The sequence below is a fragment of the Pocillopora verrucosa genome, chromosome 4 (genome assembly GCF_036669915.1).
Source record: "Pocillopora verrucosa isolate sample1 chromosome 4, ASM3666991v2, whole genome shotgun sequence".
NCBI lineage: Eukaryota > Metazoa > Cnidaria > Anthozoa > Scleractinia > Pocilloporidae > Pocillopora > Pocillopora verrucosa.
Window position 1 is genome coordinate 1,755,901 of NC_089315.1, and position 26,916 is coordinate 1,782,816.

The window sequence follows — 26,916 nt, forward strand, 5'->3', positions numbered from 1 at the left end:
TTTTCCATATGCGGCAACGGGTCGGTTTGAGAGGTCGCATTGTTTACGATTATCAGCGGCTGGATACAGTTTTCTTAGGCTCTGACCGGTTATATTCAGAGCGCTCAATGACCAATTGTCCCCTTTTGCAGTCGATCGACTTCCACACGTGTATCAGCAAGCGTTGTGCGACAATCGCCCATTAATATATTCCTATATTATGGAAAATCCCGTTAAACGGTTTTTTGGAGACGGTACCGCTCTTTGACAGATATTTTCTCAACCTCAGGATTTTCATTTTTGGGGTAAGACCTCACTGTTGAGTGAATTTAAATCAATTAAATCGATTAAGATTGCGGATAAGTCCATTATGTACAGGATAGTACCTCCACATAAGAATGAAAAACTTTTATGGTCATGTTTTGAAATACGCATACACAAAATCAACGATTCTGGTGATATGAGCTATGTGATTGGCCCACCATCTAGTGCTTGTGAATACTAATCACACCCTGTCCGATGAGCAAGGCGTGTTTTCGAAATCAGAAACCAAATGGCTGGGATGAACTCGCGTTTCGCCGATCAACTTATGCAGTGCTTAGTTACTACGATAGCTTTTCTGTGGTTGTATTTATTTGACAGACAACGAATGCACCGCCTTTTTTCACTATTTGTTTTAGCGCTTAAATTGTTCCCACGATTGTAATGTTTCTCTGTAACATGAAACCTCACCAGTACGTAGTAAGTTAGTTTATTGTCTTAACTGTTGTACGGTCTACAAAAGCTCGAGTTCCAAAACAATTCTTAGCAAGTCATGAGGATAAAAGGCTTGAAGTAGCCAAGGAAAGGGCAAACCTTTATTGCCAAGACGGGTCTTTAAGATCTCAGTTCTTGACAGAAGGAAGTTGAGATTAGTACATTTTAGGTACGCGCCGTTGAACTGTTAGAAGGGAATGGCTCTAGCAATCTTGCTCTTGCAAGAGAGAAAAAGGGTTGATAAAAGGAAGAGTTGATGAAAAAAGAAAATGCATGATAAAAATCACTCACGCATCGCTTTTCTAACCTTTATGGCTTCTATCTCAATTGCCTTTTAATTAAAAATTACCAAAAAGCTACGTGTTCATATATCCATGTGTTTGACCATCGGTGGGAGCAAATGCTAAGTACACCTGGTCAAACTCAGCAACAACTGTCTCTCCTCGATTAAACACAAAGTAAAATACAGGGATAAAAAAAGGTAAAAAAAAAAAAAAAAAGAGAAGATTCTAGCGCAGCTGTAGACTGGAACAGAGATATTACTCGCGCCTAGTCCACTCTGGGTGCTCTTGAAGCTGACGCTGGCTAATTTCCGAGTCTTCGTCGTATTCTGAAGAAGAATTATGTGTAACGGTAATTAGTATGAGAGGTCAAACGTACAACATGGGTAAAACAAATAACAACACCTTATCATCATTGTGCATGCTTGTTAAATTTATGTACCTAGTAATGGCCTTGTTCGTTGGTTAGTTTTTTGTAACTCAGTGGTAGAGCGTTCGTCTGCCAATTCTGAGTTCTGGGTTTTTTTTTCTTAGAGAACTCAGATTTTTCATCTATTTCTCTTTTTTCGCCCTCTTGCCAAAAAAAGAAACAAAAAAAAAAAAAAACGAGTGACACCTTTACTCGAATATTTTACAACTGTTCACAAAAGTGGAGGAGGCTAGTGGTAGATATACATCAAAATAGAGTTTAACCAATTAAAAAAGAAATGACCATTGAAAACACGATGATTGGCATATCAGTTTATCTGATTCTTTTTTACAGCGAGAGTAAATCAGTTCTGCTGTTCACCTGAAGCGGCTGAGGACAAGAGTTTGAGTCTTTTTAAAGTGTCTGCAATGTCTTCCACCTTTTCTTTCCTTTCCACGTCAACAATAGCTTTGTTTTCTCGACAATAATTTACAAAACTAGAAAAAAATGAGTTGAAATAAGACTTTGCTCCAGTAGTAGAGAGCACAAAACCTATACAGTTTAAAATAGAAAAGGTTATAAGTTACCCAAGTTGTATCTGGCACATTCTTTATTTTCTAACAGTTGTTATGAATGTAATCTGTTCCACTCACGTTCTCCAGTTCTCGTCCAAGTAGAGCATGTCCGGATTCCCTATGAGAATCAAGAGAGCCTGGGCACGAGTTATGGCCACGTTGAATCTCTGGAGGAAACGAGTGAAGTGTTACTCGATAAAAGTGCGTTAGATCACCTAAAGGGATGTGCGATACCGGAGTCTCCCTATAAATCTACGAACTACTTTTTCATTCATACCTGAGCTTCTTTGGGCATGACACGAGCCTTTTGCCATAAGTTAAGGAAAATACCAAAATTATAAATCTCGGGATTCGATGGCTACAGGAGAGGTATGATAAACGTAAATGTGATTAAACCAGACATTTCTTACCCTTCGAAGGAGTTTTGAACCTTTTCAAAAATGTAGCTAGTCATTAATTCTACCACTTTCAAATTACCAACTTTCCCCCAACCACAATTGAATCTTTATTCCTTGAATTAACCGATAATAATAGTAAAAATAACAATAGTAGGAATTACGATAAAAAAAAACACACAGAAAAACCTGCCCCTGCATATGACGGGTTTAGTCAAACGCAAAGATTAACTGGATACCATACCTTGGGATTGTTGAGGAATCCGAGGCGGAAGTCCTTGTTCATCTCCAGATATTCTGTCTTGGTGCTCCTGACTGTTGACAAGATGATTACTCTTCTTTCTTGCCCCTGAAACTCTTCCACGCTGCCAACTTTGATTTCGCCACCAAAGCGTCTTCTTTCAATCATTTTCTGGATCTTTTGCACCTTGCCATGAAAAGAGAATTCTGATTAGCGATAAGGACTGAAAGGTAAACAACTAGTGATGAGATCTGCTGGGACAGACCAGGGTGGGGGAGCCTTCAATTTAACAGATGAACTCTGATCGCTAAAATATTGAGCATGATGCGTGCCAAGGCGTTTACCTTACAATGTACATGGAAGAACGAGGAGACATTTAATTCTTTTGGGGAATTAACTGAATTGGAATGCTTTTTGACAAGATTTAATTGTAGAAAAAAACAAACAAACAAAAAAAAGCAAAAAAACATCAAAGAATGTACGCTATCGAATCGTCTAACACCGGGAACAATGCAAGATAAGTTCCATTCTTGTACTTACTTGTCTTCTATAAGGAGATATCACCCCAATCATCTCAGGTCTCAAGTGCTTTAGTCCTCTGCTCCTCACATTGTCGTCTAACAGTTTCGTCAGGTATCGCTCAATAGTTTCCACCTCAGCCACATTAAAGAAAGAAGGGCTGCTGCCTTCTCTCTCGTCCTTACCAAACACCGGATGGAAAATAATCGGGAAGTTCTTATTCGGAAGCTCTTCCCAGCCTATCATCACATTTCTTGGAAAAAACAGGTGAATATTAGCAGTGCAATGTTTTACATTCCGGTTTGGTTGACGTAGGAAAGTGGTGTGAAACAAAGCGCGAGTCATGCGTAGATTAGCATGCTTTTGGGCCTTAAGATAACTCTCCAACGGGTATCACCGCCGGTGTTACGGGCTGCTCGCTAATAAGTTATTTCCTATATTACATTTTCATGTAGCTAGTGTCTTTAAGTGTAGCTGTTTTCTCATTTGCTGTAGCTTTGTAGAAAATATGCGATTTTTTTTTTACCTGAAATCTCCAGCGCATTCATTCAGCTCGTTATCATAAAACAGCTGCTTGGGAATCTCGATAATGGCTTTGTGTGAACGGTAATTGTTCACAAGTTTTGTCAACAGATTTGGATTATAACTCCCTCTGGGTCCACGATCGTAGGCAGGACATGACGTCATCAGCCGTTCCAAAAGAGAAGTTTCTGTGAATATGAGACAAAAGCAGCTCATTTAAAAGGAAGTTTTCCCACCTTGTAAGCGGGTAAGTAGCAAAACTCTTTGATTATCTCTTTGGAAATAACTGTTTTAAATAAATCGCGAATTTCAAAGAGCAGAAAGTCTGACGTTCAGCTTTTGTCTGAAATGTCAACTTTAGCCTGAATTTTAAATGTTCCTGTTGTCTACTGATAGACGTACTGGAACTGATGATCATAAAGGGCCGGGAGGGAACAGAGAAACGGGGAAATATGTGTACAGTGTGTACAGTGACTGCTGTTGCAGATGTTATCTGTGACATACTCACCCAGTCCATATTTCTGTGAAATTGGGGATCTGAGGATCGGGCCCAACTGCTTAGGGTCTCCCGCAAGCACCAGCTGACCGCCCCTGGGATTATTGGGATCCAGGAGGTCCGCCACAGGGATGATACACTCAGGTTCTGTTGCATGACCCGCCTCGTCTATGAAAATGTGCGTGAAGTGATCTCTTGGGAACAATGCTGACACCAACCTGAGAAAATGATGCAAAAATAAAAGTTTTGGCAGTCAAACGTCTTGTAGAACGATAAAACGAGTTTGTTTTTCTTCATTCCTTGACGTTCTTGTTTGCAAGGGAGAAAATGTACTCAGATACTTACATAGCACCATCACCAGTTTTGATGATGGCATTTTTGATGATATTTTCAATTACAGACACAGTGTTACCACCTACCTTCCTGCCGTGACCAGAGTTGTGACAATTATGCGATAGTCGCTCATCAACTCTTCTTTAGAAGGGAAATACACTTCACGTAACACAGGGTCAAAATTTACCACTCGTGCGTCCTGAAAAGTGAATATAAGGTTAAGAAGCTAGATATATCTCTCCGACTATGATTAGTTCAGATGTAGACTTTGCGTAACATTTTTTGTAAAATCTAGGGTATAAATATTTAGGGCAGTTGAATGCTGGAACTATCTGTCCAAATAATGCTATTGTATAAAAATGAGTGGAAAGAATTAGAGTGTTCACCTTGAGCTTTTGAGGCACAAAGTCCCACGGCCTTGACGCAGCATAAATCCGGAACAAATTGCCTTTATCTACATGAGGCAACAGGCTCTCAGCTAATAAGTCAGCAGCGCTGTTTTCTGGCGAACACGCCAGAATGTAGCTTGAGCCAATCAAAGCGTGCACCTTTAGGTAGCGAAAAGAAGATAGACAGCGAATTACAGGTTGCATTTTTCAGTCCATCAATAAAACTGCCAAAATGCTAAAAAAAAAATAACCTTGGCCGCTTTCCATTTGTTGGGACAACCCAGTAGACCCTAAATTGAACGATTCAGCGTTGAAAACCAACCAGCCGAACCAGCGTTTACCTACAAGCACATAGCTAGTCAGGATTCATGCTCCTGTGAGATCTACTTGCAAAATTCGCAAGCGTTTTTGCTGAAAATTGCCGTATTTACAGCCCTAAATGGCCGTTTTTATGCTAGAGACGTTATAGTTGTCTAAGACGTTAAAGTCGTCTCGAGACGACATTAACGTCTTAGACAACTTTAACGTCTCTAGCATAAAAACGGCCAATTTCCGGTGACACTTTACATTGGTTACAGGCGACAACGCGCAACTCGCACGCTAGGAATAGACTTAATCTTTCCATCCAGAACCAGAGCCATTTTCATCAAATAGGCTAGAAATGGGAAAGCTCCCCAATAAATCCTCCTCACCAGTTTAATCGCCTCGACCAAAGTAACCGTCTTTCCAGTTCCGGGGGGTCCAAACACGAGATATGGAGCAGGGCGTGAAGATCCAGACACAATCTTCTGGACCGCCTGCTTCTGTTCGCTGTTTAGATTACGATCGTAAAAGAAACTGAAAACAAGAAATAAATTAAAATATTTTGTGTATGAGCCGATTAAAAGTGATCTCAAATTCTGAAAATCTACTTTGCATGTGGTTTACTAAAAAAGAATAACACCAATGCGGTAAATGTTAACGATCAAGCTTTATAGCGGAGCTCGCAGAGCGTAGCCCCATGATTATACAAAATAGTAGTAACTCATCAAGCCGAAAAAATTTGAATGTACGACCGTACGACCGACCGTACAAGGTGCTACTTTTAGCATGCGCAGCCAACTGTACCACGGGCACTATCTCATAATCAGTCCTCTACACGGACATGGAGAAGTTGCGAATGAAAATCCATTAATAGTATCACGCATTTTATCCATAGTAGGGGCTTTAGTTTTGTTGAAGAGACGTGCGGGAAAAAAAATGCGAGCTCCGCTTTTAGGCTTGCCTAAATCTATATATTATATGTAGTTATGCGGACAATAAGAAGTTTTGCATCTCTACGCCGACAATTGGTAAGACTGCACTGAAAGAAAAAGATGCTCTCTTGGTAGTATTCATTACCTAGAGAGCTAAATAACTATAAGATCTGGCAAGTCCCAGCTTTAAAACTCTAATAGTAGTATTTTGCCCAGTCGGTATCTAGAACTGGAATGAGTCTGAAGCGTTATCGAATCCCTATAATTTCTTCCAGACTTTGATTTTCTGCAGTTTCTATATTTGCAGTTCATTTGTGACGATCAGTCTATATCACTAATCATCCACAAGCCAAAATATTATGACTCGTACATTAGTTGTTTCAATACTTATACATCATCGCAGTAATTCTGATTTTGTAATCGCACAGGATGAGAGCAGGCAATGCATGGAAGGCATCTCTTAAGTGCAAAACATGGCAATACCGTGAATTATCACGGTTTTTTTTATTTACAACTTACCTGACTTCCTTGTTAATTTCTCCTTTCTGATCGAGACAGTCTTCTGATGGGAAGAGAACGTGTCGCATGTCTTGCCTGTTCACAGATGCAATCCGCTCACACGCGCGATGTTCCATCTGTACTGCAAGTCGATGGAAAGTGTACTGGATGTCGAACTTCTTACCCTTAACATAAGGCATACTGAGAAGAAAATTATGAGATACGAGATCACAACACACTCCTAACCCCTTGGAGGTGACTTCCTATAAACAGCAATTTTCTTATGACGTGCTTTGCTTTCACAGAAACCTTCGCACTACATTCAGTCGTCAGTCCTTTCCCAGTGAGTCGTTGTAGTTTACCGAGTCTCATTGTTCTACATAGAATAAACCGGCTATCATGAAGTAACAATTCTCATGGTTCGCTTTCTACGCCAGAAAAAGAAACTCATGCAAGACTCTGAGAACAACGACACCTTCTTATATTATATTTTGACAAATGCACTACGTACTCGTTCATGTCAAAGCCAAGTTTCACATCCAGCATTTGGACTTTGTGCACGATTCCTTCGTATCGTCGCTGTAATACACCTGGCTCGTAGGCATAGATCTTGTCACCGCGTAACACGGACGGGCGATTTTCTGCAAGACCAGGTACCTAAAATTCACACACAAAAACAACAAATAAAACTTAAACAAAAGAAAAAATTAACCACGAAACTGAAATCCTTTTAGTCAATAAAACTCTTCCTATGCGTTCCATGCACGTTTCTTTTTCTCTAGAGGAAAATGAAACCTCACTGGTCCAATAAAAAAATTATAGAAAATTCATCATGGTATTATAGAAGGACGAGTGCTAAATTCCCCGTATCCTAGAAGAAAATTGAACACCAGACCCTGGAGGTTTTCGAAATCAAGCAGTGTGGCCAAAAGAAAATAATCTTTCAGACATAAATGGAAAATAAACGACGAAAAATTGCTTTTCTCGGCATCGGTGTTATATCTGGAAACAAAAGAGGCTTTTAATATAACATGTGTTCTTGATTGACTCAAGAACATCTACCAACCTCTAAGATCAGAAAGCGTCTGTCTCCTCTTTCCTGTTGAAATTCAACTCCTTTCATATCATAGTTTCTAATATCCTTCTGCATTTGTAGTTCTTCCACGTGAAGAAGCAGAGAGAACTTCTCTTTGTAGTTGTCAAAGCTCAAATTCTTTTTCAGTCGCTCACTGAAAACAAGACAAGCAGGTGAGCTGCAGATTATACACCTCATTTTAAAGCACAAAGTTTCCTTACCAAAGTCCTTCTCGGATTTGATTGCTTTTAATGACCTGGGCTTTTACAGTTAAAGGGATTTCGTGAACGTCTAGCTTCTCCATAATTAAGCCATTCCTCTGTAACCTAAAAGGCAAGGAAGATCAAAATAAAAAATATCAGTGACGTTGAATATTTGAATTACATAACTGAGCACATGAGTTATTACCTCTGATTTAATTCGTTTTCTGCCTGAAAGTCAGTAAATAAAAATTATCATATACGATTGGAATCCATATCTTGGTTTATGAGTACGTGTTACTTACGTTTATAGATTTGAGGAAAGTCTCAGAAAAGTTTTGAACGTATTTTTCATAAAAAAAAAATAATAATTATAATAATAAGCACTCTATTAACAAGAGTCACTCTTGTTAATACAAGACTTCCTCGGAGGAAATTTTGAATGCCAAGAACCACACATTTTAGAGCATGATTAGTTGCATAACCAGTTGCCGAATCTCTTTTGTTTGGAGATGCATTTAGCAAATGTCTCTAGAAACTGAAACTGTACACTGAAGGTGCATGTCCTTCGTCTTAGTATTCAGCCTTGTAGGTTGGTTGGTTTATGGCAAGTGGTATTTATGCCTTAAAAGATTTTTTTTTCGAACTCATACTAGCGTTTTCAATGAATTAAAGTATTTCAGTGATACTTCTTCAGGTATTCCGTGGACCAACGCAGACGGATGATGAAAAAGAACAATCTCAAAAACCGATAATTGAAAAATCAACAACGCAGAAAATGCCATACTGTACCGTGGAAGGGGTATCCCTTCAAATGTTTTAACATCCCTAGGAATTTCTGTTGCCCGTTGGGGAGGTTTATACTCTGAAGTCTGCTTCAAGTCATCGTACAAGTCACTCACGATGCGCACAGAAAAAAACCTAAGGATGTGAAACTCCACCCCGTCTTCGGTCTGAAATGTAAGCACACCGGGAGCATACGAATAACCAAACTCCCGGCGACGTTTGCAGCCAATCCTGAACCTCCTCTGACAACCTGTTAAATAAAAATCAATTTCCTTACGTCACCGTAGAGATATGCATAACATTACGAAGCAATTTAAACTCAGTAGTAAAGCAATTTTCACGAGATGATGGACTGCCCTCGTTCGACTGAGTCCAAAGCAGTTGACTATATGCGCAATCTAAACACAATACATGTAATATTTTTTGCTCGCGCCGAATGTTCAGTTAGACCTACAAGAAAAAAAGAAACTAGAAGCGCTTTACGTGGAATCTTGTTATCAAGTTCACGCTCTTAAAAACGAGCTACACTGAAATAGAACAGTTAGTCTGTAGGCGTCGAGATCGGTGTCTTTGATGTGCATTTTGGCAGCGATTCCAGGACAGTCCTAAACCATCGGAGACAAATGTTCTTTATAGCACATCATCTCAACCATTTTGTGAATGCCGTATTAGATAGGATTTACTGGAAAATATATGTATTAATCATGAGGAAAATTCCCTCTTCTACTGCAAATATATCTTCCTTCTCTATCATAAGTCTACTCCTCTAATATCAATGTCACAATTAAAGAAAATTGGATGAAACTTAGCAATGGAAATTTCGTAAGTGTTCTGGAGAGCAGGTCGAAAATTACCTGGGTGGAGCTGACCCTCAAAAAACCCAATATTGGATATTTCCGAGTAATCAAAAAAGTTGACACTCCATAGTAGGGTTATATCCTTCAGAGTGATGTCCCCCTTACTGAGGTTCTCTATGATTAACACAATTTGTCCGTATTTTCCACTCTCCACTTTCAATTCGATCACACCATGTTCATCTGCAGCGGGATCTGAAGTAACTCTTATCCCATTTTTGTCGAAGACGAGCTCTGGCCTGGATGAACAAAAACAGAAAAAAATGACTTGTTACCTAGGGATTGTCTCAAAGTTTTTTCAGGTCTGCTTTTTCCCTTACTTGACAAATATCACCCCTTATTTTTGACAACCATACAAGAAACATATATCATCAATTTTCATCCTGAATCTGGTTTATTTCAGTGATGTTTGTCACATAAATCTATGGAAATACTTAACTAACGAGAGAGAAGGGGGTTAGTCATGACGGGAGAGCAGTAGGGGGGAAACTTACTTCCCGTACTAAGAACAGTTGGGGAAGAAACAATTTAAGATCATCTCTGAACACGTCCAAATTGTCCCTAATTTACATGTGAGCATTCTAGAAACTAAAACGAAACTTCAATATTACCAAGAAAGCAACCATTATTTAATCATGCAGCTAAATGGAAACAATGAAGTAAATTAAATCATTATTTCTGTAATCTTGTAAGTATTGTAACTAGTTTTTCCTGACTCTCTTTAGGAACGAAATAGATATTAGCAAAAAGCAGAATAATATAATACCTTTGAATTACCTTCCAAAGGAAAACACTTACTTTTCCAGTGATTTTCGAATCGTTATGAGGATATACTGTTGGCGATGTTTCACCCCTTCGATGTGTTTGCCGTAAGCTCTATCATCTCTAAGATCTCTTTTACATACATCACAATAGAAAGGGCTCAAGCTCGAGGGCGAGCGGTAACAAAGATCATCATCAGGATCATCAGTGAGGAGTGTAAGAGCTGCGGCTTCTCCGCCACCAAAGATAACACGATCTTGAATTTGCTGACAAGCATTTATATGGTACGTGAGCGTGTTCAAAGTTTTGGAGAATGACATACCCAGCGTGTTGTACAGACGGCGAAATTCTCCTTGGTATATCTGCCTCAATTCGTCTACAAACATGTCTTCCTTACGATTGTTGTCCTCCAGAAACTTAACAAACGTTTGGGCAATAATTTTCTCCTGCTCAAGACTTCTGCTCGACCTCGGGCGGCGACTACGAAACATACTGGGAAGGTCTGCAAAGGGAATGATCAAGCCGTTTTTAAACGAAAAAGCTTATAAGGTCTAAGAGGTTTAGGGCTTGTGACATCATAAACGGGTACTGTGCAAAAATTCCAAAAATCCTTAATGCTCGGTTTACTTTCGTTTTTTAACGAACTTTCACTTAAAGACCAATTATTGAACTCAGAATGCTTTATTTTATTAGACTTACTAAACAAAGGCTGCTGTTAGTAGCTCCTGAAACATCTACACTCGTCTTTCAAATCCTCGAATCAGTGAAGGCTGCGATGGATAATCTCAAATTAAACTGCTCACTAAGAATTTTAAAGCGGCTTGACATAACCAGCAGGTTAAAGGTTTCGTTGTAAACCATAATCACATTACGAGAAATTTCAAAATCTTTCTCGACCTCCGATCTTCAATGAACACAGTACTCGGTAGTGGACGAATTTCTCGAGCAGAAACATATCTGTTGGTAAGCAAGCGAGAGATTATGTCGTCGATATAGCGTTTCCAAACTAGCAGTTTGTTAACATTTTTAATCGAAGATTTGCGTATCGATTTTAACCATGAAGATGTTTACAAACGTTACTGCCTTTTTGGTGACCATGGCTGTTCCATGCGTTCGCAAATACTTTTGTTCTTTGAATTGGAATGAATATGTACTTTCTCTAGCGAAGGCTTGGGGGGGGGGGGCATCTCTGTAACAATTCTCGTTGCTGTGCATACTATGTTTATGCCCTCAACTTGTGGTATATTTGTGCATAAGCTCGGAACATGCATTGAAACGAGTATCACTTCTTTCGGAAGCTTTTTTTTTCTGTGAAGTTCGTGAAGTTTGTTGTATCTTTGAGATATGTGCGATCGGCTGAAAAATTCAATAGCTTTTCTGTCACTCCTTTCGTAGGTGAAAGATTAAATTTTGTTCTAGAGCTTTGCGGCTTTCCGAACTGCCTGGATGTCGGGAAAGGCCGCATACTGCCACATGCTGCTTAGAATGATTAGGGAGATTAAAGTGTACAGAGACTGGTTCGGATGCGTCCTTGTCATTTCCTTCTACGTCGCGACGGTGTTCTCGGAATCGGTCACCAAGTCGTCTTCATGTTTCGCCTTAGGTTCCGACGTTATGAATGAAAGGACAAGTTTTGCATCGTGAGCGAGCGCACTTGAAAGTTCCAGGTTGGTCATTGGTTTGCATTGAATTTCTGACCAAAAAGTTTCCTAGGTTTTTGTCACGTTTGAATGGAATTAGTGGAGGTTGCGAAAAGATAGTACCTGAATTGTTTTGAAGTGATTTAAAGTTTTTGAGAATAATAGATTTAACTGTGTGGTTGTGAGGGTAAAATATAAGAGTGAAAATCTGAGAGTGAATGGCATGCGGTCAGTGTTTTCCTTCTCAGCCGTTTGTAGTGCTGACTGTCGATCAATTTGTTGGGCGCGGTGGTGGCCCGCTTAAACGACAGAGACAGCATAGCCACGTTTATCGAAATCAAAGTGCTGTGTGAGCAAACTCGTGAATTGACAGAATTGACATGATTTTTTGGATTATGTTTAATGTTATTTAGTTTAGGGAATTTTGCGATTGATTGTCATATTTAGAGTACGAGCAGTAGTTCAGTGTTCGCTAATGTAGCAAAGAAACAAAGTATAAAAAAGGCATTACAATTGATATAATCATGCAATTACATTTGACAAGGGTGGATAATGTCATGTGTTTTAAACATATGTCATTTTTGTTTCTGGTTCAAAAGAAAAGGTTGAAAGTAAATGCGGGTGGAAAGTGAAATTTACTGTCTATCATTGTAAACATTGAAAAATCAAGGCAATACTGTCTTAATGAAAACATTAATGATTCCCAATCAAATGAGACAAACGGGAACGAGTTTGAGCGATATAACTTAGCCCGGACTGCCACCGTCATTTTGGATTTCCGCCTGGGTAGATTTTGGGCACGTGCTAGGCAACGTATAATCAAGAACAAAATAGAACTTCATTTCAGGCCTATTTATCAATTTTGTGGTGTATAACTTTAGCATTTCAGTACGTAGGATTTATTTTGAATCTTCAAATCGTCTTGAAACTTAAAAGAAAATTGTTCTTTAAAAATTCGCTGAAAATCGGTAGCCAAAATTATTTGTTTAGGTGTGATTTGATTTTCGTGTTAACCTGTAATTTCGTCAGTCGCCGGCACCTTTTGTTGCTTCACACAGAAAAAACACATGATACGAAATGTAATTATCGATTTTGTCCCTAAAATCACGCCATAACAGAAAAAGCTTTTGAACACCTCTAAACTCCGAGCGTTTCGGAGAAAGTGATATTTTTAATGAATCTTCGAATTGTTTTCAAGTTCAAGTACTGTAACTTCCAATTTTATGAAAAACGAAGGTTATTTTCTTATTTCAGTGTGAATCCTGGCACGCTTGCCAGTCGCTGGCGCCGCTTCTTGACACTAAAACGAGAAAAATAAACTCTTTTAAGATTATCATTGGCTTCTTTTTCACCCCACCACTATTCTCAGCAACAAAGGTCGCCGTTTCGTTTTTTTATTACTCACCAAAAACTATCAAATGCACTCAAAAGCCTAAAATCGAAAAAAAGTTTACAGGAATCGACCAATCGAGCGAGCGAGCGAGCGAGTGCCATTCTCCACATCATATCTACAACTCGCTCTTGCGCATGCGCGCAATTCACGAGTTAAAAATGACACATTGCCTCTGATTTTTCGGAAAAAAACATAGTCGTCACTACATAAACGACGAAGTCTGAGAAACTGAGAAAAAGGTATGGAATACTTGACGTGTATTGAATGCGAGGATGAATACAACCATTAAACTATGAGAATCTGCAGGTTTGTATTTGGTTGCTGCCTACCTGGACTTTACCCCGTGTGTGTGGAATACGTGATAAAATGCAAGTTTGAAATAAGAGAGATGGTAAATTTTGAGCTCGGTAAAGAAATAAAGATAGATGTTTTTTCGTCTTTTCACGAGCGCACGAGTCAATGTTAGATCATCAATTTGAGTTCATCAGGAAGCGCTATGGAAACTCAACGCGAGTTCCTTGTATAAGTTGAGGATGCAATCAGAAAGCCTGACATTTCGAAGAGCGTTCTGAGGTGCACCAGGCACTTGGCTTATGCCCTCCAATCTTCTTCTCAAAACTCAGCGTACGGTTGGATATAATAACAGCCTGAAGAACGCAAGTTTCGACATGAAGCTGGGAGTCAACAAATCGGTGAATTTGGAGATGAATATAGTCGGAGTAAGGGACATGAATGGGGGCTCATCAAAAATCAACCAATCAACCAACCAAGGTTAGATGAAACACGAAGCACGAGCGACAGCGAGTCAAATTATGACATAATTAAAGCTGATTAAAGTTGATTCATCGCTTGTTCTTTTGAAAGCGCTCAACCATGAATATGACGGCTCCCACGATTAGAAGCCATGCACTTTGACAGAGGAAGCTGATCACTGATCCAGCAGTCTTGAAAATGAAGCCGACTATTGAGCCGATGAGACCTGAAAGAATTCCCGCGATCTTACTTCCATGAGTCTTAAAACCATTTCCAACTCCTTTGGCAACAGATTTCAGGGTTCTTGTCAATGCGTTCACAATCGTTGTTCCGACTGCGAGCACAACAGCTGAGACTGTGAAACCATATTTCTTGGAAATATTTCTCACTCTCTTTTAATGAAGTGCCTTCTTCAAGTTCTTCTCTCTCATTCTCAAGAGCATCAATCCGCTCTCGATATTCTATTATCCTTTCTCTTGCTCTTTCTCTTATAGCTTGGTCTTTCTCATCACCAGCAATCCCCCGATCCTCCTGAATAGACTTCTGCAGCTCCTCAAGTTCGTTATCCTCCGAGCAATCAAAACTCACGCTCCGGGCCAAGTGAGGTTTTGATTTGTTTTAGGAGTGATGGATTCAACCTTTGTTTCTTTTCACCCCTTTCTTTACTATACAATATGTCTTCTTGCCCTGACCAAATATCTTTAACTGCAACTTTAACTTTTTTACTGTAAGAAACCTCAAGTTCAGAAGCTTTTGCCTCAAGACAAATTCTGGTAGGCGATTATCATGCATTCTCATTCGAAGTGATGACTCGCGAATTAGCAGTATCACCTTCAATGAGCTGAACTGAGCGAAGCTCTTCTTAGCAGTAATGTTTGCCGGAGTTTATGGTCCACATGCAGCTTTTGAAAACAATAAGCCTGGCGATGTTCTATCCGTTTGCGGCCGTCTTTGTTGTTTATAGGTCGCGCCACTCAATTTAGCGGGATGATCGTGCATGGGACACAATGATTTGGATCTAATCTTCTCCAGACATAAAAACCCTTTCGAGCCTCCTTAGTGAACGCTTCTTTTACGAAGTTTGGTTGCTACCATTAGATGCACAGGGCTTCGAAGCTTAAGGCTCCAATCAATTAAAAAATATTGTTTTGAGCCCAAATGTCCACAGAAATTTGCAATTTTCTTGGCCATATAATGCTATTGACACGAATGTGAAATAAATGTACAGTTTTCTGCCCCCACGTCTAAGAAATTGTGAGAGAATACTGGACAGATGAAAGATATCAGATTATCTATAGTAAACGTGTTACTCATGCTGTGAAAATGGCGGATAGTTGTTTGAGAGAAAATGGAGTTGGAGTTCTGTGCACTGTGGCACGATCATGGTTATTGTTCCTTCACGACGAGGGTGAGGGGAAAATTTTGAATCAAATATTGCTTGAGGTGTTGATGAATTGCACCGAACATTTTGATTTGCGTAGTTCTTTAACGGAAAGCTGTGTTGCAAGATTCATGATTTGCTGAGTATGCCGATTATATTTTTCTTGATTGGTTTCCTCGGTGCTATCTCTAGATGAATGTCTGATTAAAAGTAACTATGGACGATTATGTGTGGCTCCTAGGAAGCTTTGTCGCCTCGTAAGACATCGTGTTTGAATGATACGCAATGTTAAGATGTGTTTTTATTACATACAACGATTTTTCTACGAAAGATGGCTGAGTTTTCTCCTTGGTAAACATAGTGGTGTGTTACACTTGGATCAGGTCTTTCGATGTTAGAAGTTTGAACAGTTTCAAGTGAGTTGCAAGGTGGATTTTATGTCATTATTGGCTGTTGAGGGAAATGTTTGGCTGTTTCGAGCGTAATTTTGAGGACACTGGACGAATGCAAATGTTTTCGATGCCTGGGGAAAGTGATCTTGTGGAGTCGTTTATGTTTGGCCATGTTTATTTTCATTCTGTTATCTGGAATGAATGATTTACGGCAATGAATTAATATGACGTGATCTACTCAAGTTGAAAATATATCAAGTCGAGGGAACAGTTTTGGTCTCGGTCCGCATTTTTGTCAACAAAATAAACCCGTACAGCTTAAAAAGATGATAATACGGGTTACGTGCAAAGCTGTCAATTGTTTCTCGAATATTGCGCGTGTTAAATAATCAATTGTGACATCTCATTTACATCTACATCTACTTTTATTAAGTTGGTAAAATCTGTACAGAAATCACACCAACCAACTTGCGCTCAAAGTGAGGAGACTTTACGAAGGCTTGAAATTATATTAAGAACGATTTTGATCAAGAAACGGGCCAGTAATATTCCACAATAGTGCAAATAATCGTGAGAGCTGATCGTGGAAAAGCGATTGTGTGACGCTCGGTAAGTTGTAAGATGACATGTTATCACATACCAGACGAAAAAACACCTCAAATTCTCAGTCTGCATTTTGTACCCTCTCTGCAGTCTGCAGTCTACATTTTGTATCCGGTCTGTACTCTGCATTCTGCAATCTGCAGTCTGCATTTTGTACTAACAGGTATCCATGGCACCGATACAGTTTATTTTTAGTTACAGTTATTTGCACAACACACACAATCGAGCACAAAATACCTGTGTGTGAGTTAATTCGACATTTTCGTTCTTTTTCGCATTAATACTCTTTCCTTTCGTAAAATTGTAGACATCACTTAAAATGATTCAATTAATCCAACCACCCAAAAAATAACTCTTGCATGTTTACGATCAGTCTCCAGCCGAATCTTTTAAAAAACCTTTCAAGAGTACATAAAGAAAAAGTACTAACAAAGGGTGAAATTTTCAGACCTGGCGACTGCATTCTATCACACCAAAACAACTTGATGCTCTTTTGGTTAATTAGGGGGAAACGCGAGACGTAGTCGAGTGCTTCTTCCCACTTTTTGTTGATCTAGTCGCTTCCTTAGGCCCCATTTACACGGTCTCAGGTACCCGAGACAACCCTCCCCCCTAGTTACCATGGGCGAGCTAACTTTTCACTTATTTCTTGACAAAATTCAGCCGACCGTTTACATGAAATTATGAACTGTCCCGCCAGGCAGCGAGACAACTTTTCCTCATGTAAACACCTCGTCTCGCCGACCCGAGACGAGACAACTCGAACAGAAAATGCGTGCGCACGCCATGACCAGGATATTTACAGCTATTTTTTTCCTGTCCTCCGCCATTTTGTCAAATATGTAACCTGGCTGAACGAGGGTCAGTAGATGTTAGATTTCATATAAACGCTCCGTAAAGTTGTCTCGGGGGAAGGGTTGTTTCGGGTACCCGGGACCATATAAATAGGGATTTCGTGTTTTATAACAGAAAAGAGCACAGTCAAATTCCACTCGCACGACAGCATGTTTTATACTCTCATAAAACGCGCTAAGATAAGCCAATCAAAATCCTTGTAAGAATTGTTCAAAAACATCTGATCGGCTGAATAAGACTAAAGCTGTCAAAATATCAAACCATCAAGGTTTACGAACCATCAAAGTTCACAGTCTGTAATAGTTCGGGAAGTCGAAGTCAATACTTTTGCTTTTAGTTTTTTTAGTCTTGATTCAGAGTCCAAAAGCGAAATGTTAAAAGAAACCCGGTCGAATTGTTGCTCATAAAAACACGCATGTTTTGTTACCTATCAATAAGAAAACAAAAGTCTCAAGACGTGTGTTTTACGAATGAATGACAGCCGAATTCTCAGGAACATGAAGATCGCTCGAGGTGACAACGCCGAAAAACTTGGCTTCTGTGACCGATGTGGCCTTACATTCAATGCTTTGAACAGGATATCAGAGCAAGTTTTAAGTTGTTCACTCGAAGGGAGGACGATTCAATTTCTAAGGCTTCCTTCACTGCGATGACCAGAGATCATCATAATGAGCTAACCGCGATAGACCACAGCATGATCTGCTCTGACGCAATCGTGATTTGGATAAATTTTAAAAATTATGCCAGTTTGGTTATATTTTTTCAACCTTTTCTGTTTTGTTCCGTTTTGTTTTTGAACGAGAACTATACATACTATACGAGTGTTGACTGTGTTTGAGTTTAATTACCTTTTTTTGGTTTTTCTGCTGCTTGAAGCCGGCTCCCTTGTTCCAAAAATTCACCTACAATTAGAGAAAAAAGGTTGAGAGAAGTTAGGGGAATGGTCGGACACAGTGCACATTGACAGATGGCGGGACGGCTCTGGCTCAGCTCCGTGTTTTGCACTCTGATAAGACACGCTCTTTCAACCAATGACAGCGCGCATTATATCCGGACTTAATCAAAATTCTCCTTAGACAAGCCTTTTGTTCCGTTTGGCTGGAAAAATATAAAAGATATGAACCATTTAAATGAGCAAATGACCTTACAGGTCTTTGTCAACGACATTCTTAGTGTTCGTAAAAGTTGGGTTGATTCCATTGCAAAATTTTTCGAAACCCATGACATGAGGGATAATACCCTGACGCTCTGATTTGTGCACTCGTACCCCTATGCTGTGATCTGATTTGTGCGAGATGCATACCCTAATGCGGCTATCTGATTGGTGTAAGCGGCATACCACTCTCTGCACTGACAATAGAGATATTTCTTAAAATGAAAAATACCTCAAAAACAAAATAAAGCAAAACGAAAGAGGGAATAGTTTCCTTTCAAAAATAGTTAGTGTATTAAGTGCAAAAGCTGAAATTGATAAAATTCTTTCTTTACTTTCTTTTCATTAATCAATATAAACTGAGCAAAGTGTTTGTGACTTTTCCATCCCCATGGTTTCCAAGTTTTACCTCGTTCTGCCAGTTATTTTTCATGACCGTGGACAACACAGCAAGGGATGACTGTTTTTAGAGGACTCATCACAAATCACCATTGTTCAAGACAAACTCTTTATATTAACCTTTAACTTCCAGAAGTGAATGAAAAATGTAACTTCGTCCTAAAATATCCGTTATCCACTTTATCCAGCAAACAAGTAACGAGAATACAATACTCGAATTTCACAGGAAGAAGTTGTAATCTTGATCTAATGCCAAATTCTTGTAACCAATTCACAAGGAAATGTGTAACAGCTAGATGGGAGATTTAACAATCAGATCTTGGCAGTCAAAAATTGACCGTGTGGGGTTTCTGTAAAACCCATGCCAAAATTTTAATTTGTTAAATTTCTCAATAACAAATTTTCATTTAAGTCTTGCAGTTACCTTTCATTTTCTCTGACTTTGCAACCTCTATCTTCTCTTTCCATTTTTCCAAATGTGGTTCACGACCTTCAGAACTTTTGAAGTATGACTGAAAGCGCAAAGCATCTTGGGAAAAAATAACAGAAAACAAATTTGTGCTTGCCATTCACTTAAAACTGCATTTCAATATACAGTCCAACCTTGAAAATCCAGACTCACAAGGACTGGCCTAAAAGTCCCCATAATAGAGAGTCTGGATAATTACAAGTCCTTATGATTGAAAATATGAATATTATAAAGCCAAAAATAAACAAATTTGAATAAGTTAATAGAAATATGTAGGTACCAATATTATGCTAGAATTAAAGCACATTTTAAAATCATTTGCATAAACTGTTAACATTTGCCAAAAGCATTTAACAAAGATTTTTAAAGCTAACCAATACTTTATATCTACCTGAAATGCTAGCATAATTCAGTTTGTCTCAAGCAGCTACAGCATGTGTCCTTTGCTAAATTCTTAATCATTCTTTGAAGTTGCCAAGTTATTCAAATTCTGTCAAAACTGTTCTGTCTCACCAATCATGTTAAACACTTCCCAAAACATTCAACAGCTTTGAAAAGTGGAACAAATTCAGTTCAATGGGAGTTCTACTATATGTACAAAAAGTACAGACAGATCTTGAACATGATTTATTTATAATTTAATACAAAAACTGGACACTTTATCCAGCAAACAGGTAATGAGAGTACAATACTCAAAGTTGTAATCTTGATCTAATGCCAAATTCTTGTAACTAATTCACAAGGAAATGTGTAACAGCTAGATGGGAGATTTAACAATCAGATCTTGGCAGTCAAAAATTGACTGTGTAGGGTTTCTGTAAAACCCATGCCAAAATTTTAGTTTGTTAAATTTCTCAATAACAAATTTTCATTTAAGTCTTGCAGTTACCTTTCATTTTCTCTGACTTTGCAACCTCTATCTTCTCTTTCCATTTTTCCAAATGTGGTTCACAACCTTCAGAACTTTTGAAGTATGACTGAGAGCGCAAAGCATCTTAACAAAAAATAACAGAAAACAAATTTGTGCTTGCCATTCACTTAAAACTCCACCACAATTATGGCTGACCAAAACTATTTGCTCACCCATTTTCCATATTAAGTTGATGAATAATTACAAATAAAATTAAACAAAACCCAAGGAAAACAAGCACTTTATAAACAATGATGACAGGTTGCTGGTGCCAGGTTTATTAAAAAAAAAATAAACAAATAAAGAGAATTCAACAAACTAATAGTGAAACTTTATACTAAGGTAGACCAATATCTTGTTAACAAATCACTTCTAGCACTGTGAGGACTTAAATAGCCAACACAAGCTTGTTCAATCATACAACAAGTTCTGTCCTGATCAGAAACTTTGCATTTACCTTAAAACCCTTTGGTACTCCACTGTGAAAGAGTGATGGATTGTGTCCAAAAAACCTATTAAATATTTTTTGAAAAGATAAGTTGTCTTATGTAACTTTCTGTTGACTAACCTCTAAGTGCAACTCTCTCAAAGTAAACTTTCCTTGCTTTGTACTCTTCTACGTCCATTGTTGTTTTCAGCTTTAGCTCAGTCAGCTTAAATTCCTTCAAGATCTTTTCAGTCACAAAACAATTTTGAACCATTTTACCAAGATGACCAGATGAATAATCTGTCCACAATTTCTCCAAGATTTGGAGAGATTCACACTTCACTGATATCACCAAACTTCCTAAAGAGGCACTTGTAAAAATGACCCTAATTTCTCTCAAGTATTCCTTAAACATATTATGCTCTTCTATTGACTGTGGTGGTGTGGTCTTAAGGTAATTCATAGCAATTGAGCACAATACTCTATCTTTGAGTGCTTGAGGATCTTCTGTTTCCAATTGAGACAGACTTCCCTCTGTAGGCAACATGGCAGATACCCTCTGGTATTGAACCCCCTGGCATCCTCCTGACTCTGTTGGTATGGTTGTAGTCGGCATATTGGTTTCTTTAGGTTTACACTCTTCTGCCTCAACCTTAATGTTCAAATCCTCATCTGTTGAATTGTAACAAAACAGTCAAATTTAATCCCAGTTTATGTTTCTTTAATCACCTCCCAGCTATTTGAGTAAAATATGATTTAGGTACAACAATGTCAAACATACAGAGCTGCAATGAATGGAAACAAACAACATTTTGCTGCTATGAAAATTATTACCAAATATTGTTTGTTTCAGTTAATTTTGCTAGGTTAGCTCATTGCAAATGATTATCAAAATTCTCAGTGATCTCAATATGAAAACAATTTAAAACATGAAAATATCTAATAAGTGTGATATAATTCTCACACTTACAGGGTATATGTCATATGGTTAAAAATAAATTTTGATCAAAATGATGTTTATAGCTACTTTTGTTTCTGTCTTTCTTCTTCCAAGATAAATTATTATTAGTATTATAATTCTCAAACAAAGATTATAATTATACAAACCAATGTGAAAAAACCATCAAGTCCAGCCCATCAAATTTTAAATACAAAAAAATTAAATTTCAACTTCCTCGTGTTTTTACTACTGAAGACTGTGTTTACTTAATGCATGTTGTCACTATTGATCTATTAACAGTTTCACATACTTCTTAGACTAGCATTGATTAGAAAACTACTGTTATTAAGCCGTATGTGTGCACAGCTAGTCATAAAACCACCATTTATGCCATTACACGTGGAAGTTTCCAATTCTTTATAAATGAATTACATTGATCTGCCTGCAAACTATTGGGCATCAATATTGTAAATTGCAGTTTAAATGGCTATTTTAAGATTCAATCAGGTTTTAAAAACTTTGCTCCCCAACGGGTTTTTTTTAAGCAAAGAAATTTTGTGACTTTTAATTCCCATTTTTATAAAGGAAAATTGTAACATGCACTTGCACTGGCTTGCTTGCATGGTCATTGTTATAAACATAGTGTCATTTCTTAGTTCCCCTTCCTGTTTGGTTAGAAAAGAAGGGAACAGAAAAGTTATCAGGTTAGATAAAATTCTTCAGCTGATTGCACAAAAACAGAGGCTTTATCTCAAAGGTACAACAGATTTCATCAACGTCGCAGAAAAGACAAAGTTTCCAAAAGAAGTGATACTCATTTCAATGGATGTTAAAGGGTAATACACAAATATACCCCCACTCCCCTTCCCCCATTCCATAGTGCTTACTAGAGAAAGCACTTTCAATTGACTGGTTTTGCAGGAAAGCTCATCCCAATTCATGGAACAAAATTACTTGGAAAAGCACAGAACCAAAGCATGGGCACCAAAATGGCAGTGACTTTTGCAAATATCTTCATGACTAAAATCCAGAAGCTAATCCTAGGTAAAGGCACTTGTTTGAAATGCTATATCAACTACAAGATCTCTCTCTTGTATACCAACAGATATCTTGCCACCAGTTCATTGAACGAGGAAATAAACACCACCTAACAATCAAATTTACTGCTGAAACATCTTTTCAGAAGCTACTTTCTTAGACACCACTATCTCTAAGAGTGGAAAATTCAACAGGGAGTTAGTTTCAATGTAGGAACCCACTCCAAACCAACAGAAACATTCTAATACACACTCTACACAATGTGTTACCTACAGGGTGAAAGACTTCACTAAAGGCTAGGTGTTATGACTCCCCATGACGTATTCTTCAAAAGAAAAATTTGAAGTGAACATTGGACAGTTGAAAACCAAAGAAACCTGAGTACCTGAAAAAATGTTATTGACACTCTCAGAAGTGAAATTTGAATGATGAAAATGGGCCTTCTAACAGGGAAAAACAAACAATCAAATCTTGCTCTTTGTAATACCACAAGACTATTCAACAGATCCAAGCCTTATGGAAATCCTTATGAGCAAGTGCATTTAGTACAGCAACCACCATTACTTACAATAGGGAAATCTTCCAAAAACCAGCGGTAACATCATGCAGAAAGGGACGTTCACTCAAACATACTCATGAGAGCAAAACTATAAGGAAGGTGAGAAAACTGGATATACTATGGAGTTGTGTAAACACTTGTGACTTAAATACAGAGAAAATTAGACACTATAGAGTCATTTAGGCCTGTCAACCCCAATTTGCACAGGAGCATTAATTAAGCCTGTTTCTAAAGCATGTAAAGACTTGCCAATGTCTATTTGAGTTAGGGTGACTCATACTGTATCTTAGCAAACCTATGTTGGACCCTCTTTCTTATGTGGCCAAAATATACCTTGGATTTAACTTACAACATAACATAAAATACCAGCAAATCTGAGTAAAAACAGATGTAAATGCAATGAGCTCACCATTAGCTGTTTTCATTACATTTTCAATCATTCTTCTGAATCTTGCACATTCTGTTCTCCAAGAGTAAACCTTCCTGTAGTTCTCTCGCAGCCTCTTAGCATTGGCTTCTCTCTCTTCTGCACTTTCTGCAGACGTCTCTGTAATCCTTTGTGCCCATTCACCTACGTCTTCATCTGATTGAACAATGACAGTGTTTCCACCTTCTACTTTTTCTAAAGCCTCAGCTATGCCAGATTCACCAGAAACAAGAATAGGAACGCCAGCAGAAATGGCTTCGAGGGCAACCAGCCCAAAGCCCTCGGTACGGGAAGGGAGAGCGACCAAGTCTGACTGATAGAACATCATCTTGAGTTCCTCTGGATCACTGCAATAACCACGGATGGTTAGCTGGTTGCGGTTGATGCACGTGTTGCCAAGAAACCACTCCTCAACTTTTGTATGTTCACCAGGAGGTGAGCCAACAAATGTCAGTGTAAAGTTCTTACCGAGAGAACCTATGGCATTTGCAACAATATCGTATCCTTTAAGGGAAAGATCCTCAAAGGTAGCTCGGCCAAACAAGAACACACGAAAGTTCTTTACTAATCTGTGTAAAGCAAACTGTGATTCACAAGAAAACTTTTCGAAGATTCCAGGGGTAACAATCTCCACTTGGACAGTTGGCAGATTTCCACTGTACTTCTGTTGTAGACGTGAGCCAACAGCGACAACTGCATCCGCTGCTTTACACAACTCAATTTCCATCTTGTGCTTCTTCTCATTTTCTTCTATTAAATCTTTGTCAGCCATAGTTGGTTTCTTATATTTCCCAAGGTCCTCACAATAAACGTGGACAAATTGTATCCATTGACACTTTGTAGCCTGTACTAGGAAATAAGCACATCTGCCGAACTTTCTTCCATGGCCTATCACCAGATGAGGATTTGGGAGCTCTGGGGGTGGAAATTTCAAGCACTCGAGGGAGTCAATTGAACCAGGAATACTTCGAGCTGTGATTAAATTTACGCTGTATTGCCTGGCATCTTCTTTTTCCTGATCATCGCTTTTCGAGACGTAGCAGTGGATTTTCATGCTATTAGTTGTCGTTTCTGCCAAGTTAATTGCAAATTCTCGATTGAAAGTTGATAATCCACCTTTCGAAGATTTCCATTCGTCACAGAGAAACACGACATCAATAACCTGCTCTTTCTGCTCCTGTAGGCTACTAACAGCAATAGAAGCTTTGGAAGACGCCATGGTTATTAATGCTACGCTTCCCTTTATCAATGGATAAATCTCAATCCCCTGAAAACCGCAGTCGGTAGAAATTCCAAAGGGCTTTCAAGTCTGACTTCATCTCATTCATACCTTTTGTATAAACACGGAAGTTGCGCCTACAGATCCAAATGGCTATCTGTTCAGCGGTTCAAGAGCTGAAGGCTCAAAACAAAGCTTGTAAGTCTGTCATGTATGGAGAACTAATATATAGATTTAGCCAAGCCTAAAAGCGGAGCTCGCATTTTTTTCCCCGCACGTCTCAAGGGCACAACGCCTTGCCCGGGCCAGGACTAGAACCCGGGTCGTTCGACTCGAAGCCCAGTGCACTGACCACTGGACTACTGGACAAAGCCGTGGCGTTGGCGTGCCCGCGGTACAGTTGACCACGCATGTTAAAAGTAGCACCTCGTACGGTCGTATGGTCGTACAACCAAATTTTTTCGGCTTGATGGGTTACTACTATTTTGTATAATTATGGGGCTACGCTCTGCGAGCTCCGCTATTATGGACACTACTGTATGTAAACGACTATGAATGAATGAAAGTCATATATTTGAAATGCGGATAAAGACGTGAGAGAGAGATCTTTGCAGTTATGAACACTACTTTAGCAGTAGTGAAAAGAAGGCCTGAAAAAAATTCAGGCCTGTACGGAATTTGTACCCATGACCTGCATTTTTTTCAAGCCTTCTTTTCACTACTGCTCAAGTACACTCTCATATTACTGTATGTATGTAAAGTATAAGACATAACATGTGTTGAGTAGATAATTATTTCCCATACATGACGTACCTAGGTGAAAGCTTCCTACCCTTTGAACAGTTGTAATGTTCGCTACTTGTTTTCAACTAATGTGACAGATCGGTCTGTCTTCTCCGTAATAAAACCTCATTGAAGTTTCCAGATCTACCTATCGTCTTATTCTCCGAAGATCCAAGGTCGCCTTTCAAATTATTGAACAGGAACGAATCATTTCGTTAATAGTTATTTCTTCCATTGCGTTCAGTAGCCTTCTATTTTTTAACTTGAATTAAAGTCGAATCCTTGAATTAAAATAAATGATATTTGGAGGCTCTCGGCCACACCCCGCGTGCCACCTTTTTGTCGTTACCATTGTAGTCGTTAGTAAATGAACAGACGATGCGACTGACGGCGTCAAATATGGAATATAATTATTAAATAAGCAATGGCCCTCGACCATCGGGCGCGCGGCAATTTCTACAGTTATAAAGAAAAAGCGCGATTGAAAAGAAAATTACACGATCACCGAGTATTCATTGTAAATCAGAGCCCAGATATCCAAAGGGCGGATGACGCCATTCTACAGATAAGACGTTATGAAGTGCTTAAGTTATTAGTACGGAGCATACTAGGCTATTCACCGGACTGTGACCCATCCAGTGGATAGTGCTATTTACCATTCAAATAACAGCCCCCAGATGTACGGGAAACTTTTACCACCAAAAATACAAGCAATATAAACCGTTAAATTTAACAGAATTTATGTAATTATTATTTATAGTACAGTATTACAATTTTTGAGTATGAATTAAGAAAAGAAAAAAAACATAGGCATGAGGGTGAGGCAAGGTCTCATTGTTAAACCAATTTCAACCGATTACAAATTCAGATTGCGAGTACGTTAATTATGAGCTGGATAGTTTCTTTTCAAACGAATGAAAAACCTTTTTTATGGTCATGTTTTAATTTGAGCTAAGTATGCACACTCTCGACGACGATTTTAATGATTTAAGCAATGTTCGAGTGAAGTCAGTGAATGTTCATCACTCCCCATCGCAAGAACAAAGCGTGGTTTTTTTTTAATCAGAAACACAATGGCTGGGATGAACTCGCGTTTCGCTGATAAACTCAGTATTAAGAAATCTACTAATTACTTAATAGACAACCAAAGCACTGCCCTCTGCCCTTTTTCATTATTTGTTCTAGTGCTTGAATTTTTCCTACAATCTCCACAACACGAAACCTTATTTGTAAATAAATCAGCTAGTTTATTGTCTTTATTCAGAGCCGA

At 38.7% G+C, this 26,916-nt stretch overlaps 1 protein-coding gene across 1 annotated transcript; it reads right to left on the bottom strand.

The window, feature by feature from the left end:
• Positions 1-808: 808 nt before the first annotated feature.
• Positions 809-24,950, bottom strand: LOC131772639 (putative helicase MOV-10). The gene is made up of 22 exons (XM_066165157.1): positions 23,627-24,950; positions 20,822-21,352; positions 20,233-20,337; positions 19,299-19,403; positions 18,171-18,224; positions 10,342-10,807; positions 9,544-9,782; positions 8,696-8,939; positions 7,925-8,029; positions 7,695-7,857; positions 7,140-7,285; positions 6,650-6,829; positions 5,588-5,732; positions 4,893-5,054; positions 4,593-4,705; positions 4,186-4,391; positions 3,682-3,865; positions 3,177-3,408; positions 2,640-2,822; positions 2,079-2,167; positions 1,807-1,922; positions 809-1,345 (listed from the first exon to the last, which is right to left on the bottom strand). Exons 1-22 carry the CDS (start codon positions 24,861-24,863, stop codon positions 1,275-1,277), a joined length of 5,076 nt encoding a protein of 1,691 aa, XP_066021254.1. The 5' UTR covers positions 24,864-24,950; the 3' UTR covers positions 809-1,274.
• Between the last annotated feature and the right edge of the window lie 1,966 nt (positions 24,951-26,916).

What these genes read in the sequence shown, in the direction of transcription:
- LOC131772639 (XM_066165157.1), bottom strand. Translation starts at nt 24,863, where the DNA reads ATGGCGTCTTCCAAAGCTTCTATTGCTGTTAGTAGCCTACAGGAGCAG. An exon ending in TGTAATGAAAACAGCTAATG is followed by an intron (nt 21,353 to 23,626) that starts GTGAGCTCATTG and finishes ACAATTCAACAG; the next exon opens with ATGAGGATTTGAACATTAAG. An exon ending in TTGGACGAGAACTGGAGAAC is followed by an intron (nt 1,923 to 2,078) that starts GTGAGTGGAACA and finishes ATTTTTTTCTAG; the next exon opens with TTTTGTAAATTATTGTCGAG.